Source organism: Salvelinus fontinalis, chromosome 22 (genome assembly GCF_029448725.1).
Source record: "Salvelinus fontinalis isolate EN_2023a chromosome 22, ASM2944872v1, whole genome shotgun sequence".
In the NCBI taxonomy this organism is placed as follows: domain Eukaryota; kingdom Metazoa; phylum Chordata; class Actinopteri; order Salmoniformes; family Salmonidae; genus Salvelinus; species Salvelinus fontinalis.
This window is the reverse complement of record NC_074686.1, coordinates 13,483,704-13,502,627: the sequence shown is the minus strand read 5'-3', so window position 1 is coordinate 13,502,627 and position 18,924 is coordinate 13,483,704. Positions and strand designations below refer to the sequence as shown.

Sequence of the window (18,924 nt, the reverse complement as noted above, 5' to 3'; positions counted from 1 at the left end):
TATGATCACGTGACTCTATTATGCATGAGAGTACTTAAGAAAATATATTTTAAGTTAAAATCCCTTTGAGCTGATTTCCTGGTGTTTCTACAGTCTTATGTCTGACAATGAAAATTATACAACAAAAAAACATACTTGGGGGCCAGTTGGGAAACCCTGGACTATTGCACTCTTCACAACTGTGTCCCAGAAGTGCTTCTCAGTGTGTCTGGGATTATTCCCAATCCGGTGCTAATGTGGTGGTGTGTAGTGCTCTCTTTTCCCACGGCCAGCTGTGTTCCCAGTTTCCATTCCAGTGCTGTTCTGTGTCAGTGTAATAGTCTCTCTGTGTGTCCGGACCAGGAGGTAGCCAACCCTATTCCTGGTCCAGCTTCATGTGCTGCTGAAGCCCCATGGTGGGACTCTCCCTCTCTCCTCCCCTTCCTTATCCCACCCCGCCACCTCCGTGCATGCCCTCTTTATAACTCCTGTGTGTGTGTGTGTGTGTGTGAGTATAATTAAGCAATAAGGCCCGAGGAGGTGTGGTATATGGCCAATATACCACGGCTAAGGGCTGTTCTTATATACGACGCAACACGGAGTGCCTGGATACAACCATTAGCCGTGGTATATTGGCCATATATCACAAACCCCAGAGGTGCCTTATTGCTATTATAAACTGGTTACCAACACAATTAAAGCAGTAAAAATAAATGTTTTGTCATACTTGTGGTATACGGTCTGATATACCACAGATGTCAGGCAATCAGCATTCAGGGCTCGAACTACCCAGTTTATAATTGTATGCATGTGTGTGTGTTTCTGCCTTTGTGTGTGTGTACTGTATACCTATCTGTGTGTGTGTGTGTGTGTGTGTGTGTGTGTGTGTGTCAGGTATGTGGAACGGCACCACCAAGGTAGCAGTGAAGACATTGAAGCCAGGCACCATGTCTCCAGAGGCCTTCCTAGAAGAGGCTCAGATCATGAAGAGACTGAGACATGACAAGCTGGTGCAGCTGTACGCTGTGGTCTCTGAAGAACCCATCTACATCATCACAGAGTTCATGAGCCAAGGTGCTGTACGGAGCACACACATATGCAAGCAGAGCCACACACACCACATGTTTTCATAATTATTACTGAAATGAATTAAACTGTGTATTTCAGGTAGCTTACTGGACTTCCTGAAGGATGGGGAAGGAGGGAATCTGAAGTTGCCTCAACTGGTGGATATGGCTGCACAGGTCAGAACACACACCATCTTGGCAGTCCATCGATGCTCCTCTCGTGGTTGGGCCATGGTTCAGAGCTTCTGGTGCTGGTGCCACTTCATGTGGCTGTGGAGGTCGATGTGGGAGTCACGTGTGGGATTGGATGGCTTGCACCTCTAACCCTTCCTCCTGTGTGTGTGTGTGTGTGTGGTGTGTGTGTGTGTGTGTGTGTGTGTGTGTGTGTGTGTGTGTGTGTGTGTGTGTGTGTGTGTGGTGTGTGTGTGTGTGTGCGTGTGCGTGTGCGTGTGCGTGTGCGTGTGCGTGTGCGTGTGTGTGTAGATAGCGGCAGGCATGGCGTATATAGAGCGTATGAACTACATCCATCGTGATCTGCGAGCGGCAAACATTCTGGTCGGGGAAAATCTGGTGTGCAAGATCGCTGACTTTGGTCTGGCCAGACTCATAGAGGACAATGAGTACACAGCCAGACAAGGTAGAAGAGAGTTACTGTGTTAGGACTTTGTGACAACTCTTGATGTGAAAAGGGCTTCATAAATACATTTGATTGAATGATTTTACAGGAGCCAAGTTCCCCATCAAGTGGACAGCTCCTGAAGCAGCTCTATATGGGCGCTTCACCATCAAGTCTGATGTGTGGAGCTTTGGTATCCTGCTCACTGAACTCATCACAAAAGGACGCGTGCCTTACCCAGGTACGTGGCTATAGATGTCTCCTACTCTGTCGCCCTTCTTTTTTCCAGCCCTCTGTCTTTCCATCTGTCTATATGATGGATATAAGATGCTGTGTGTTACACTAAAAAACATCTGTCTTTGTCTTTCTCTCTACCTCCCTCCCTCTCTCTAGGTATGAATAACCGCGAGGTCCTGGAGCAGGTGGAGAGAGGCTACAGGATGCCCTGTGCGGTGGGTTGTCCTGCCTCCCTCCATGAGCTGATGGTGCAGTGTTGGCGGAGAGAGGCGGACGAGAGACACACCTTTGAATACCTGCAGGGCTTCCTGGAAGACTACTTCACTGCTACTGAACCCCAGTACCAGCCTGGAGAGAACCTGTGACCACGCACATGCACACAGACACAAGTGTACACACACACACACAACCTATACATACTGTAAGCCTTATCTACTATATGTTGCTGTCTGTCAGGGCAGAGCAATCAAACACGAGCCAGAATTCTTCCTCTCCTCCTATCTGTGCTCGGCTGCCCAGACCAGCAGAGGAAATGGGACTGTTGTCAGTGTACTATGCCTTAATAGCTTTACTGGGGGGGGTTTAAGGTTAGGGTTAGATGGGGTTAGGGGTCAAGGTTTGTGGGGCTGTAGGGGACCAGTTTGTGCCTAAAATCTTTACTTGTGTAAGATGATGATGGTGATGACTTCACTCCAATGCTTTTTACTCTCTAAGCATCTTTCATGACGTCAAAGTGGATTTTTTCTGTAACCTTTCTTAAACCTGATATTGACAACCCTGTTTTTAATTTTTTTTATTTAATGCTTGTATATCTACTGTTTGTATCTTAGCTAACACATGGGGTTTGTTCAACAGGGTGCAACGTTTCAGAATGTTCAGATAGATAATCATATATGTTCTATACAGTATATTTTTATCAGGTAGAATAGTTGTTTGTACCAGCTCTATTCGTACAATTTCTATGTGCTATGTTCTGACTATTTCACCTCTCTGAATCCACGTATGTTCTGTATACAGCCTTCTGCCAATGGGAGGGCCAGGCAAAGGGTCAAATGAATGCACAGAGGTCGGAGTTGGGACCGTGAGCAGGAGTGTGGGTTTTTATGATGATTTTAACTTTTCTGTTGTTTCAGATGTTTCTGTGCCTGTGGTAAAGTTATTTTCCACAATACACGTGTGTCTTGCTTTCTTAGTTTCTAGGTCTAGCCTTCAAACACATATTTCTTTACTCACAGACACATGAACACACACATTTTGACTGTCTAGTTTGGTCAGTCTACTTCAAATTGGTTCCCTCCTGTGGTAAGTCTGTCTGCTGTTTTATCTGTGTGAGCACCCAGCACTGTTCATTATAACATAATTAGAGCAGAAAAAATAAATGTTTTGTCATACCCATGGTATACGTCTGATATACTTTTGTTGTACTTTTATACTTTTATTATTTTGTTGATATCAGGTAATGTGCAACCTAACCCTGGCCCTGATATGCAATGTCTCCAAATCCCCTCTGATTTTAAATCAAGATCTGGTTTTGGTATTTTTAATTTAAATGTACGCAGCCTGTTGTCTAAAATTGATGGGGTTAGGATTTGGGCCAAATCAACGGATGCTGATGCAATTGTGTTTCCTGAAACCTGGCTCAGCAAGTCTGTTCTTGATAAGGATATTTGTATAAATGGTTACAATGTGTATTGCACTGATCAAGTTAAGGTGGGGGTGTGGCTATATATGTAAAATCTAAATTCCCTGTATGTGTGGCAAAGTCTGAAACTATTTGTAAACAGTTGGAATTTCTTGCTTTGAATATTGAGGTTTCAAAGGGCCTCTCTATAACTGTGAGTGGCTGTTATAGACCCCCCTCTGCTCTCTGTGATGCATTTTCTTCTTTGATGCACCTTATGACTAAACTTCTTTACAGTGAAATGATCTTGATTGGTGATCTCAACTGGTGTTGGTTAAAGCCGGTGTCTGATGATTTAAAAATGTTTTGTAAATCTATGAATCTTACCCAGTTGATTAACTCACCCACTCGCCCAAATCTTAAATGCCCAGATAAATCTACCCTGATTGATTAGATATTGACAAATGTTCCACATAAATATTCTGCTGTTGGTGTTTTTTGTAATGATTCAAGTGACCATTGTGCTGTTGTTGCTGTTAGAAATACTAAGGTTACTAAGACAAACTTCAAGAGTTTTATTGAGCAGGCTTTCCTTCATGATTTGTTTTATTTTGACTGGAGCAGATTGAGCTTATTTCTGATGTGGAAACTGGAAATTCTTTCATGATGGTTTTCTCCAAATAGTAAACAAACATGCCCCATTCCACAGGTTCAGGGTTAAATGGTGGGATAATCCATGGTTTTCTTCTGAGCTGTCTTGTATTATTCACGACCGTAATCTAGCCTGGGCTAAAGCAAGGAAATCATCCTCGGATGCTGACTGGCTTATTTTTAGGCAGTTACGAAACAAGTGTTCTTTTCTTCTCAGGAAGGCCAAGTCGGAATATTTTATGTCTGTTACCACTGATAACCCGAATGACCCTAGAAAGTTTTGGAAGACTATTAAGTCTATGTCTGGTAACAGTAATGTTAATGAATTACCGTCATGTGTTTTGAAGGACTTGTTGCTGTATTTGACAAAACTGAAATGCTGAATTGTTTCAATGAGCACTTTGTATCATCTGGTAGGCTGTTTGATTCAGTGTCCTCTGTCTCTGTACAACCCTGTGTGTATGAACCAGTGTCCTCTGTCTCTGTACAGCCCTGTGTGGATGAACCAGTGAGAGCTGGTCAAACTTTTAGCTTTTTGCCATTCTCAGTGCAGGTGGTACATAAAGCCCTGAAATCCTTAGACCAGAGAAAGCCTGCAGGTCCTGATCTTTTGGATCCCTGCTTTTTAAATCTGGCAGCTGATTTCATAGCTGAACCATTTACATATCTGTTCAATCTAACCCTGGAATGTAATGAAATTCCAAAGATCTGGAAATCAGCATTTCTCCTACCACTTTTAAAAGGGGGAGATCCAACTCTTTTAAATAATTATAGGCTGTCACCCCTGGTGAAAATACTTGAAACCCTTGTGAGTGAACAGCTAAAATAGTTTATATTTACTAACTCTATTTTATCAATGTACCAATCGGGCTTCAGGAAGAAGCATAGCACAATTACAGCAGCCATGAAGGTTTTAAATGATATTACTGAAGCCCTTGACAAAAAACAGCACTGTGTCTCACTTTTTATTGATCTCTCTAAGGCTTTTGATACAGTTGATCATGCTATACTAAGGCAGAGATTGTCAAGTGTCAGTCTTTCGGAGCATGCAGTTGCATGGTTTGTTAACTATCTGTCTGATAGAACTCAGTGCACTCAATTTGAACGGCTTATGTCTGTTAAATTGTCTGTCTTTAATGGTGTGCCCCAAGGCTCTGTACTTGGTCCTCTCTTATTCACGATTTATATCAATGATTTAGACAAAAATGTCCAAAATGCACAACTTCATTTTTATTCTGATGATACTGTTATTTACTGTTGTGCCTCGTCTCTTACAAAAGTTTTCCAGAACTTGCAAACTGCTTTTTATACTGTTCAACATACCTTGTGTCAATTGAAGCTTATCCTCAATACTGACAAAACTAAACTAATGGTGTTTTCTAAAGCAAGAAATAGACCTCTGAACCTTTCACCTATTACTACCTGTCAGGGCAAGGAGATTGAGGTTGTAACCTCATATAAATATCTTGGAATTTTAATTGATGACGGCCTATCTTTTAAATTGCATATTTAATAATTGACAAAAAAATTGAGGCTGAAATTGGGATTTTATTTTAGGGATAAGGCCTGTTTTTCTTTTAAAGCCAGAAGGAGGCTAGTATCAGCTACATTTATGCCTTTACTAGACTATGGGGATATTTTATATCTGAATGCTTCCGCTCAGTGTTTGAGATCAATTGACACCCTTTACCATGGCACTTTGAGATTTATTTTAAACTGCAAAACCCTTACGCATCACTGCACTTTGTATACCAGGGTTGGCTGGCCTTCTCTAGTCACTCAGAGGCTCAGTCACTGGTATACTTTTATTTACAAAGCCATTTTGGGTTTACTACCTTTTTATTTGGGCATTTTTATTGTTTAGAAATGTGGTGGGTACTCTCTTCGTTTGCTGGACTTTATCCTGCTAACTGTTCCAAATGTCCGAACTGAATTTGGTAAAAGGGCTTTTATGTACTCTGCGCCATCGTCTTGGAACTCCTTACAAAATAATTTTAAACTGGAAGAACTTGTCCCGATTGGTGTTTTTAAATCACTGATGAAGGATTTTGAGGCTGATTCCCTGACCTGTCAATGTTTTTAATTTGCTGTTTTTGATTTTGTTATGCTCTTGTGAATTCTATGTTTTCTTTTACTAGATTACTTGTAGTTTTTCATGTTGTTTGTCTGTAATTTTGGTAATGACTTGGTGCTGCCTATCTTGGCCAGGACGCCCTTGAAAAATATATTTTAAATCTCAATGAGCCCTTCCTGGTTAAATAAAATAAAAAATATACCACGACTGTCAGCCAATCAGCATTCAGGGCTGGAACCACACAGTTTATAATGGCCAATATAACCCCTCGACTTAATGCTTAATTATAGAACTGACTCAGGTCAGTGTCCGACTCCTTCTCTCCATCTTTCTCTGACTCCTCTCGCCCACGTCTGCATTGCGTAACCCAGACAACAGTTTCTGATAACAAAAAAAGAACTACACTTCCCAGACTTTTTATCCGTAGAACCGAGGACAGCTACGGGTCCCTGGATGGGACTGACAGACAGGCACATCTGGCGAGAAACGAGAGAGGCGAGATTGCACTGTGTGTGAGAGAGCGACAGAGAGAGAAAGGGGGATATCGCGGAGAGATAAAATCGGAAGAAAGATTTAGTTATTTCCTTCCTTTTCTCCTAGGAACGTCTGTCCCACCCCTGTCTGCCACGGGATCGTTACCGCGGGGTTTGAGGAGTGTTCGCGTTCTTGCGTGCAGAAGGGGATATACGCCCCCCCCCCTCCGTCAATTTCCCCTTCTCTTCTTTATATTTTATTTATCCGTTTCCAGGGTTCTGCTGTTGATGTAGACCAGCTTGTTTTTAGAGAAACGGTTTTCTGTGGTGGAGCCCTGCACGCATACACACAGATGCGCGCGAAGCACGGAGAGGAGACAGACAACGACGTTAACGGTAGGAATGAACGGAAAATGCTGTGCGCCAGCAGTGGCAGCTGTGATATTACCGAGAACTCAGTGATCCGCACGACGAGAGAAGAGAAGCCCTGCTGCAGCAACGAGCCTCTCTCGGTGAGTGCGCATGCAGTGTCTATCTGTGTACACAACTCATATTTGCATACCGGACAGTTCTAGCGGCGCTGCCAGATGCGCGCGGCACCGCTGCATTTTTTTTATTGAAGGAATTTGTATTAACCTCGTCGGTGCCGTTATAAAGGGAATTCGTGCACTGGGTCAGTCTGCCGTTATGGCTGAGGTGGGCTCCTCTCTCATTAGTGATGGTGACACACACACACGAGTTAAGGCTAAGGCTATTGTTAAGGAAGCATCTCCATACAGGGCTGATTGTGTGTATATGCTGGTTCGTTGTGAAAGCGAAGATGTCTACCATACAAACACACCTTCACACAGGACCGGATCCGTCACTGAGACTCTCTCAGGTAGGCTAGATTCACCGTCGGTCTCCACCTACATTTAACATTCGGTACGTGCTGTGGCGCTGCTGTGGCGCGAGCTCAGGGCGCGCTCCGACAGATGTTTACTGTAATTAAAGCGCGAGAGACGTCATCCCGTTCCCCTGTAAAGCCGGGGCTATAATCCCCCGGTAACAAATTGAGCTGTCCTGACGCGCTCATCCCGTATAGGCACGAACCGCCCGGTGCGTTGAATGAGTGACGCCCACATCAGCCTCGAGACACAGAGCTCATGGTGGTGCATGATTATTACCCGATGGGGGGAGGAGGGGGGGGGGGGGGGGGGGGGGGGCTAGATGGAGAAAGAGCGCCTAGGGCCAGTGTCTGTGTTGTGACAGTGTCATTTTATTCATGGCCCTTTTTGACATGCACATCCTTTCCATGTGCACGTGTCTGTGGGATGCTGACAGATGCTGAGCAAGAGATATTAAAGAGAGAGAAGTCTGTGTGTGTCATTGCACAACATATAACACCATAGGCCTATTGTGTACCTGTGTGTGGTGGTGGTAGTCATAGAAACAGCCTTGTATCTCAGCTGATGTTATTTCTGTCCTTAACCCTATTAGCCAGGTCAGTAGTCAACACACACATTCTTACATATCTATATTGAACATTTGACTTTGAATGTTGGTCTTGGACTGCTTCATGTATTTGTTTGGCTAGAGTGCGTGTATGAGTGTATGATAGAGAGAGAGAGAGCATGTGTGTGGTGCTGCAGATACACTCTGCTGATATGACAGCCACAGCTCAACCAATCATCTGTCTCATTTCTCAGCCTATCAGCAGGCCCTGCCAGACTTCCTAGTTTCAGAAGTAGCTATGGGGATGGAACTGACAGCATGCACACTGACACACACAAACACACTTTCTAACTGAAGGTCATGACCCTCCCACTCAGAGTTCTGGTTCTGGTTCTAGTCCAGACAGTTTTGGTTCTGGTTCTAGTCCAGCTAGTTCTGGTTCTGGTTCTAGTCCTGCTAGTTCTGGTTCTGGTTCTAGTCCTGCTAGTTCTGGTTCTAGTCCAGATAAGTGTAGTTCTAGTTCTGGTTCTAGTCCAGATGGTTTTGGTTCTGGTTCTTGTCCAGCTAGTTGTGGTTCTAGTCCAGCTAGTTGTTATTCTGGTTCTAGTCCAGCTAGTTGTGATCTTGGTTCTAGTCCAGCTAGTTGTGGTTCTAGTCCAGCTATTTGTGGTTGTGGTTCTAGTCCAGCCAGTTTTGGTTCTGGTTCTAGTCCAGCTAGTTCTGGTTCTGGTTCTAGTCCTGCTAGTTCTGGTTCTGGTTCTAGTCCAGATAGGTGTAGTTCTAGTTCTGGTTCTAGTCCAGATAGTTTTGGTTCTGGTTCTAGTCCAGCTAGTTGTGGTTCTAGTCCAGCTAGTTGTGATTCTGGTTCTAGTCCAGCTAGTTGTGATTCTGGTTCTAGTCCAGCTAGTTGTGGTTCTAGTCCAGCTAGTTGTGGTTGTGGTTCTAGTCCAGCTAGTTTTGGTTCTGGTTCTAGTCCAGATAGGTGTAGTTCTAGTTCTGGGTCTACTCCAGCTAGTTGTGGTTCTAGTCCAGCTAGTTTTGGTTCTGGTTCTAGTCCAGCTATTTGTAGTTGTGGTTTTGGTTCTAGTCCAGCTAGTTGTGATTCTGATTCTAGTCTAGCTAGTTGTGGTTCTGGTTCTTGTCTAGCTAGTTGTGGTTCTGGACTGGTTCTAGTCCAGCTAGTTGTGGTTGTGGTTCTAGTCCAGCTAGTTGTGGTTTTGGTTCTAGTCCAGCTAGTTGTGGTTGTGGTTCTAGTCCAGCTAGTTGCGGTTGTAGTCCAGCTAGTTGTGGTTCTGGTTCTAGTCTAGCTAGTTGTAGTTCTGTGGTTCTCTAGTCTAGCTAGTTGTGGTTCTGGTTCTAGTCTAGCTAGTTGTAGTTCTGTGGTTCTCTAGTCTAGCTAGTTGTGGTTCTGGTTCTAGTCTAGCTAGTTGTAGTTCTGTGGTTCTCTAGTCTAGCTAGTTGTGGTTCTGGTTCTAGTCTAGCTAGTTGTAGTTCTGTGGTTCTCTAGTCTAGCTAGTTGTAGTGTAGTTTGCATTATTTCCCCCTGAGGCAGGTTGTGTACACTACGTTCTGGCTAAGCTCCAGACCACTGAGAAGTCCTAGGGCACATTTATGTTGCAGTATACTTTCATAACTCGCCAATCGGACTATTAACATCCTTCTCTTATATTTGTGGGGTTCTCAGGGGCTCTTTCTGCTTTATTTATTTATTTATTTTCTGTCTGTCTGTCTGTCTGTCTGTCTGTCTGTCTGTCTGTGTTTAGTCTATATAATATCAACTCCCACACAATGCATTCACATAGCTCTCGCTTTCTCTCTACTAATTACATTTCTCGGGCCACTCCTGGCTCTCTCCCTCTAACCCCCACCCCTCACACAGCTGGTTTGATGCTATATGACCCCTAACCTCTGATTGGAGATGGGGGGGGGGGGGGGGGGGGGCATGTATGTGTCTTTGTGTGTGTGTCTGAGTGAGAGGGGGGGAGAGAGGGAAAGAGGGAGAGACAGAGAAGAGAGCCGGCAGAGAAAAAGAGGGATAGAAAGTGTGTGTCTACCTCACTAACAAGCTGGACAGAATCAGTTCAATTATTAAAGACGAGAAACACTTTCACCCATACCTTCACACACACACCTTCACTCTCTCTCATACACACACCTTCACACACACACCTTCACTCTCTCTCATACACACACCTTCACACAGACCTCTGCTCTCTCTATATCTTTCTCTCTCTTTTGACACACACACACATGCATACACACAGAGTCTCATTTGTGTATTGATTACACACACTGGAACTCAGGAAAAAGATGACATTTATGTGTAGATGTGTGTTCACAAAAAGATGAAGCAGATGATCAGAAAGGTGACAGATTTTAAAATGTTTAAAATACATTCATTTGACATTCCTGTAACATTGTCGCATCATTAACACAACAGAGCTAAAGGTTCTGCTCTAGGAATCCTAATGATGATAGTTTTCCCTCTCTCTCCCTTCCCCCCTCTCTTCCCACTGTGTTTCTCTCTCTCTTCCAACCCAGTCCTCTCTATGTCCCTCTCTTTCCCTCTTCCTCCCCCCTTCTCAGCTGGAAGGTAGGGAGCTTTTTGTCCCTTGGGATTACACACTTCCTCAGAGAGAGAAAGAGAGAGACAGAGGAAAATGAGAGAGATAGAGGAGAAGGAAAACGAGAGAAAGAAGAAGGAGAGTGAGGGCAAGAGAGGAGAAGGAGAGAGAGAGAGAAGGTGAGAGAGAGATAAGGAAGATGGGGAGGGGGAAGATGGATGAATGCACTGCACACTCAGGCTCCTGGAAAGAAAGAGGGGGGCAGACACGGAGGAGGATGGGTGGAGAGAGAGAAGAGACCACAGAGATGGATTGAGAAAGCGTCTGATAGACTGACAGAGAGAAGGGGTACTCTTATCCTTTCAACAATCATCTGAGGGAGAGAGTGTGTGAGTTTGGTTGGAGGGGTTATTTAAGTTTGAATATGTGGGATCAGGATTTGGATGGAGATACTGTACATTAGTGTGTGTTTGAATATGTGGGATCAGGATTTGGATGGAGATACTGTACATTAGTGTGTGTTTGAATATGTGGGATCAGGATTTGGATGGAGATACTGTACATTAGTGTGTGTTTGAATATGTGGGATCAGGATTTGGATGGAGATACTGTACATTAGTGTGTGTTTGAATATGTGGGATCAGGATTTGGATGGAGATACTGTACATTAGTGTGTGTTTGAATATGTGGGATCAGGATTTGGATGGAGATACTGTACATTAGTGTGTGTTTGAATATGTGGGATCAGGATTTGGATGGAGATACTGTACATTAGTGTGTGTTTGAATATGTGGGATCAGGATTTGGATGGAGATACTGTACATTAGTGTGTGTTTGAATATGTGGGATCAGGATTTGGATGGAGATACTGTACATTAGTGTGTGTTTGAATATGTGGGATCAGGATTTGGATGGAGATACTGTACATTAGTGTGTGTTTGAATATGTGGGATCAGGATTTGGATGGAGATACTGTACATTAGTGTGTGTTTGAATATGTGGGATCAGGATTTGGATGGAGATACTGTACATTAGTGTGTGTTTGAATATGTGGGATCAGGATTTGGATGGAGATACTGTACATTAGTGTGTGTTTGAATATGTGGGATCAGGATTTGGATGGAGATACTGTACATTAGTGTGTGTTTGAATATGTGGGATCAGGATTTGGATGGAGATACTGTACATTAGTGTGTGTTTGAATATGTGGGATCAGGATTTGGATGGAGATACTGTACATTAGTGTGTGTTTGAATATGTGGGATCAGGATTTGGATGGAGATACTGTACATTAGTGTGTGTTTGAATATGTGGGATCAGGATTTGGATGGAGATACTGTACATTAGTGTGTGTTTGAATATGTGGGATCAGGATTTGGATGGAGATACTGTACATTAGTGTGTGTTTGAATATGTGGGATCAGGATTTGGATGGAGATACTGTACATTAGTGTGTGTTTGAATATGTGGGATCAGGATTTGGATGGAGATACTGTACATTAGTGTGTGTTTGAATATGTGGGATCAGGATTTGGATGGAGATACTGTACATTAGTGTGTGTTTGAATATGTGGGATCAGGATTTGGATGGAGATACTGTACATTAGTGTGTGTTTGAATATGTGGGATCAGGATTTGGATGGAGATACTGTACATTAGTGTGTGTTTGAATATGTGGGATCAGGATTTGGATGGAGATACTGTACATTAGTGTGTGTTTGAATATGTGGGATCAGGATTTGGATGGAGATACTGTACATTAGTGTGTGTTTGAATATGTGGGATCAGGATTTGGATGGAGATACTGTACATTAGTGTGTGTTTGAATATGTGGGATCAGGATTTGGATGGAGATACTGTACATTAGTGTGTGTTTGAATATGTGGGATCAGGATTTGGATGGAGATACTGTACATTAGTGTGTGTTTGAATATGTGGGATCAGGATTTGGATGGAGATACTGTACATTAGTGTGTGTTTGAATATGTGGGATCAGGATTTGGATGGAGATACTGTACATTAGTGTGTGTTTGAATATGTGGGATCAGGATTTGGATGGAGATACTGTACATTAGTGTGTGTTTGAATATGTGGGATCAGGATTTGGATGGAGATACTGTACATTAGTGTGTGTTTGAATATGTGGGATCAGGATTTGGATGGAGATACTGTACATTAGTGTGTGTTTGAATATGTGGGATCAGGATTTGGATGGAGATACTGTACATTAGTGTGTGTTTGAATATGTGGGATCAGGATTTGGATGGAGATACTGTACATTAGTGTGTGTTTGAATATGTGGGATCAGGATTTGGATGGAGATACTGTACATTAGTGTGTGTTTGAATATGTGGGATCAGGATTTGGATGGAGATACTGTACATTAGTGTGTGTTTGAATATGTGGGATCAGGATTTGGATGGAGATACTGTACATTAGTGTGTGTTTGAATATGTGGGATCAGGATTTGGATGGAGATACTGTACATTAGTGTGTGTTTGAATATGTGGGATCAGGATTTGGATGGAGATACTGTACATTAGTGTGTGTTTGAATATGTGGGATCAGGATTTGGATGGAGATACTGTACATTAGTGTGTGTTTGAATATGTGGGATCAGGATTTGGATGGAGATACTGTACATTAGTGTGTGTTTGAATATGTGGGATCAGGATTTGGATGGAGATACTGTACATTAGTGTGTGTTTGAATATGTGGGATCAGGATTTGGATGGAGATACTGTACATTAGTGTGTGTTTGCGTGTGCGCATGTTTCTACGTGTCACATGAATATGTGTGTTTGTGTGTGTGTAGCTATGTGCGTTCTTAAGTGTGTGTGTTCTCTGGTGAGTGTGTGTGTGTGAGAGACAGTACCTACAGTTGGAATGTTCACGGCCATTGTTGTTCAAACAGCCAGCAGCCTTCTCCTTGGCAACCGGAGCTGCAGCAGTAACCCACGGCAACTGTGGAACAGAGGGAGGAGTCAGGAAGTCAGGCCGCAGTACAGAGCCCCCTCTCCAAAACACTGGCCTCAAGGTCTGACTGTGTGTGTGCAGTGTATGTGTGTGTGCATGTGTGTGTGCGTGTGCACTCCTGGCTGCTCCCAGCTGCCGCTATTCGTCACATGACCGACTGAGGGGCGGCCATCAACAGAGCCAGGAAACTGCCTGGAGGAGAGAGAGAGAGAAAGAGGAGGGAGGGAGGGAGAAGAGGTGGGGGGAAGAAGAGAGGGGGGCAGGCAAAGGGGAGAGCGGAGGATGGATGTGGAGGGAGGAGGGGGAGAGAGGATAGGTGGGGGAGTGTGTGAGAGAGGTTGTAGCAGAGGGAGTGGTGGTGGGGGGAGCAGGGGAAAGGGCTCGTACGGTTCTTGTCTTAAAATAACTAGCTACAGCATGTAGGTTCCTGTAGAAACAACATTAGAAAGAGAGAGGGGATTAGAAGAGAGAGAGACATAGAGAGAGAAAAGCTGAGCCAGTGTAGTCTGGTGTTTGCTTCAGTTTGTCTGTGCATTAACCTCTTTTGTGTATGCAATGTGCTGTGTGTGTCTGTGAGTGTGTATGTGCATATGTGTATGTGTGTGTCTGTGAGTGTGTGTGTGTGTGCATATGTGTATGTATGTGTGTGTCTGTGTGTGCGTGTACAGTATGTGCTCTTGGCTGGAGGTAGTGTTGAACACAGACTGATGATGAAGATCATTTGGAATTTTCTGCGGCTGGGGATGAGAGAGAGAGAGAGAGAAACAAGGGGAGAGAGAGAGGGAGAGGGGAGACAGGAGGTAGTGGAGGGAGAGAGGGAAGAAGAGAGAGAGGAAGACAGCAAAGGGAAGGAGGGGAGAAATATAGCAGAGGGAGAGAAGTGGAAGAGTGAGGGTAGGTAGAGAGAGAGAGAGAGCATTTAGTGAATACGAGGAGTGGACTGGGTATGTGTGGGGGGTAGAGGGTAAGGGAAGAGAGGGGGAGTAGAATACTTCTTCTACCTGTTCCTCAGTTATAGTCATAGTAAACTGTATTGGTGTACTATATTGTGAATGCAATTGTCCCATGAGGCTTCACATAATATATAAAGCAGACATTGTGTGATGGTTGTCTGAGGGTTCTCTAGGTTGTGTGGGAGTTGGGTTAAGGTTGTGTAGGTATTGAGGGTTTAATTAGAGGTTGTGAATGAAGGGTGACACTTTATGTAAGCGAACCCCATGCCTGGTTTCTACTAGTTACCACAAAATGGTCTATATTGTACAAATTCATAAAAACAAAAATGTGCTTTTTGTTCTTAATTTAAGGTTAGGGATAGGCATACATTTAGCAGTGAGGTTAATTTTAGGGTTGAGGTCAGGTTTAAAATCTGATTTTAATAAGATAAATTGTAGCTGCTGGTCATCTATGAATGTTTGAATATCTTGAAGAACGATCTGGCCTTAATGGCCATGTAGTCTTATAATCTCCACCGGGCATAGCCAGGAGAGGACAGGCCCCCCCTCAGAGCCTGGTTCCTCTGTAGGTTTCTTCCTAGGTTCCTGCCTTTCTAGGTAGTTTTTCCTAGCCACCGTGCTTCTACACCTGCATTGCTTGCTGTTTGGGGTTTTATGCTGGGTTTCTGTATAAGCACTTTGTGACATCTGCCGATGTAAAAATTTGATTTGATTTAGCTGTGGTAACTAGTGACAACCCCCCCAAGCCTCCTAGATCTGTAGATCTATAAGGATTGGAGAAAAATTCTATGTAACCTATCAAACGGCAAAGTGAATTGGTACCATATTGCTTAGAGTTTACCATATTAGATTGGGTTTTGTGAGAGGGTTTGGGGTTTTCTGGAGGATATGGGGTTGTTGTATGCAAAGGTCATATTGTGGTTGTGTTTGTGCTGTCTGGAGGTTGTGATTAGTTGTGTATAGGTTGTGGGAGGGTTGTGTTTAGGTTATTTATGGATCGTTTAAAGGTTGCGTTAAGGTTGTTGAAAGGTTAGGGGGCGGTAGACAGGTGAGTTTCTGTGTACCCCCTGACCCACTTACCTCTCTTTCTCCCCTCTCCAATTTTCGGCACCCTCTCTCTATCCCTCTCTCCCCTTCTCCCTCTTTTCTGCTCGTTCCTTCCACCATCGCTTTCTTTATCTCGAACTCACTCACCCCGACTCTCTGTATCTCTTTCTCCACCCCCTCTCTCCTTCTCTGTCTAGTTCACTCGTTCTCTCTCTCTCTTCAGCTTGCTTGCCCATCTTTATATAAACCTCACTCTTTTTCTCTCTCTCTTAACTCCTTACACCACTCTCTCCCTGCCCCTTTACTTTCCCTATGTACCCCCCTCTCTCTGCCTCTCTATTTCTCTCAATTTCAATTCATCTCTCCCTCAGTTTCGGCTGCTGCCTGTCTCTTAGCAACAACTGCACACCCGTTAGAGCTGAGTGAGTGCTTTTCCACACACACACACACACACACACACACACACACACACACACACACACACACACACACACACACACACACACACACACACACACACACACACACACACACACACACACACACACACACACACATACACACACACACACAGTGTCTGGATCATTGAGTGTGTCTGAAGTGTTAGTGCAGTTAAATGTGACGTAGAAACAGATATTGATGTAGAGCAGGGATGGGCAACTTTGATGGGGGTGGGGGCCACATAAAATCGGAACTCATCATGAGGGGCCACAGTAGCTGCGTACCCACATCCATACCCACACATGCAGTCAGAGCTGGCCCTAGCCTTTTGCTGATTACAACAAGTTTAGATAGTTGGCTAGACTAACTTCCCGATCTAAAAAAGTTTGCTGACATGGGCTAATTGAGTGACTATCAGTGATACGGGGTGGGCCGTAGCAAGCTATCTGCTTTAGTTTTCGAGATGATCGATCTCTGTTGAGGGAGGAGCTGGTTTTTACATATTGTGTATGTTTGTTTATTCTGAACACATTTCTATTTGTTGGCAATGTTAATTAATTCTTGCACATTTTTTAAAGATACTTTTATGTTTGCTAACCTTGACAGGCAAACACAACCAAGTATTAAACTGTAAACCAATCAAAACTCGTGTACTATCCATGGTACTATCTCTGCTGATCACGTCGTCTGCCAATCACGTTATCGGAATCAATCCGTCTGACAAACTGCTATCGGGTAAAGTATTTTTTAAAAATGGTAATCAAACTATTTAGTCATAGAAACGTGATACCATCAGTGCAAACTGTAAAATGACTCCCAACTTAGAACACAGCAACCTTAGTAATGTAGCTAGCTTTCTAGTTAGTTAGCTAGTTACAACAAGTAGATTTGTTGCTAGCTAGCAGGAGCAGATAGCTTTATCAATAGCTAGCATGTCATTCCGAGACAAGGAGCGTTTTAGTTAGTTCCAAGTAATCATTTAAGACTACAAAAATCTATAGGACAAGTAGTGTAAATCTAATACAGTCATCAAGGTGGGACCCAGTAATTTCATTCATACTGACAAATAACAAACGCCACTTTATCCCTGTCAATAGTTGAAGTAGGATGAATGCAGAGCACTCTGCCTCAGACTGTCAGGGTGTTTATTTTCCATCTCACAAACTACATTCCTTTTTTGTGATGATTTATTTTATTAACTTCTCATCTCTCATTTTTGTCTTATATGATCTATTCAGCTCTCCGGTATCCTGCTCCCAGAGATCAACCAAGTGCTATTCACCAAGCATGAGCTGATTAACACATCTGTGAGGAGAACCATCCTACTGCAGTTTGAACTAGCCCTGCCGTCACCATTGTAGAGTTGAAGAACACCAAGTACAGAAATACTTGCTTTTTTGAGCATCTCAAAGACCAAATTCAATGTAAAATAAATGTAACAGTTTACAAGCAGATTATTTGACTATTGTAACTAGAGGTCGACCGATTATGATTTTTCAACGCCGATACTGATGCCGATTATTGGATGACCAAAAAAGTCGATACCGATTTTTTTTGTATTATTATTTTTTTTTATTTGTAATAATGACAATTACAACAATACTGAATGAACACTTATTTTAACTTAATATAATACATCAATAAAATAAATTTAGCCTCAAATAAATAATGAAACATGTTCAATTTGGTTTAAATAATACAAAAACAAAGTGTTGGAGAAGAAAGTAAAAGTGCAATATGTGCCATGTAAGAAAGCTAACTTTAAGTTCCTTGCTCAGAACATGAGAACATATGAAAGCTGGTGGTTCCTTTTAACATGAGTCTTCAATATTCTCAGGTAAGAAGTTTTAGGTTGTAGTTATTATAGGAATTATAGGACTATTTCTCTCTATATGATTTGTATTTCATATACCTTTGACTATCGGATGTTCTTATAGGCACTTTAGTATTGCCAGTGTTACAGTATAGCTTCCACCCCTCTCCTCGCCGCTACCTGGGCTCGAACCAGGAACACATCGACAACAGCCACCCTCGAAGCAGCGTTACCCATGCAGAGCAAGGGGAACAACTACTCCAAGTCTCAGAGCGAGTGACGTTTGAAACGCTATTAGCTATTAGCTAACTAGCTAGCCATTTCACATCGGTTACACCAGCCTAATCTCGGGAGTTGATAGGCTTGAAGTCATAAACAGCGCAATGCTTGAAGCATTGCGAAGAGCTGCTGGCAAAACGCACGAAAGTGCTGTTTGAATAAATGCTTACGAGCCTGCTGGTGCCTACCATCGCTCAGTCAGACTGCTCTATCAAATCATAGACTTAATTATAACATAATAACACACAGAAATACGAGCTTTAGGTCATTAATATGGTCGAATCCGGAAACTATAATCTCAAAAACCAAAAATGTATTCTTTCAGTGAAATACGGAACCGTTCCGTGTGGCATCCATAAGTCTAAATATTCCTGTTACATTGCACATCCTTCAATATTATGTCATAATTACGTAAAATTCTGGCAAATTAGTTCGCAATGAGCAAGGCGGCCCAAACTGCTGCATATACCCTGACTCTGCGTGCAATGAACGCAAGAGAAGTGACACAATTTCACCTGGTTAATATTGCCTGCTAACCTGGATTTCTTTTAGCTAAATATGCAGGTTTAAAAATATATACTTCTGTGTATTGAGTTTAAGAAAGGCATTGATGTTTATGGTTAGGTACACGTTTTAGCAACGACAGTCCTTTTTCGCGAATGCGCACTGCATCGATTATATGCAACGCAGGACACGCTA

At 43.1% G+C, this 18,924-nt stretch overlaps 2 protein-coding genes across 6 annotated transcripts in view; both read left to right on the top strand.

Annotated features, from left to right (window-relative positions):
* yrk (Yes-related kinase) overlaps positions 1–3,297 on the top strand; it is a 30,661-nt gene extending 27,364 nt beyond the window's left edge. For all 3 annotated transcript variants that reach the window (XM_055876512.1, XM_055876514.1, XM_055876513.1), the window contains exons 9-13: positions 874–1,053; positions 1,147–1,223; positions 1,530–1,683; positions 1,772–1,903; positions 2,056–3,297. In XM_055876512.1, the coding sequence (XP_055732487.1) occupies positions 874–1,053; positions 1,147–1,223; positions 1,530–1,683; positions 1,772–1,903; positions 2,056–2,264 (752 nt within the window). In that variant the 3' untranslated portion in view covers positions 2,265–3,297. The remainder of the gene's footprint in view (positions 1–873; positions 1,054–1,146; positions 1,224–1,529; positions 1,684–1,771; positions 1,904–2,055) is intronic.
* Positions 3,298–6,652: 3,355 nt separating this feature from the next.
* The window catches only part of ahdc1 (AT hook, DNA binding motif, containing 1), a 38,080-nt gene continuing 25,808 nt past the window's right edge, over positions 6,653–18,924 (top strand). For all 3 annotated transcript variants that reach the window (XM_055876509.1, XM_055876511.1, XM_055876510.1), the window contains exon 1: positions 6,653–7,230. The gene's annotated coding sequence lies outside the window, so the exon portion shown is untranslated. The remainder of the gene's footprint in view (positions 7,231–18,924) is intronic.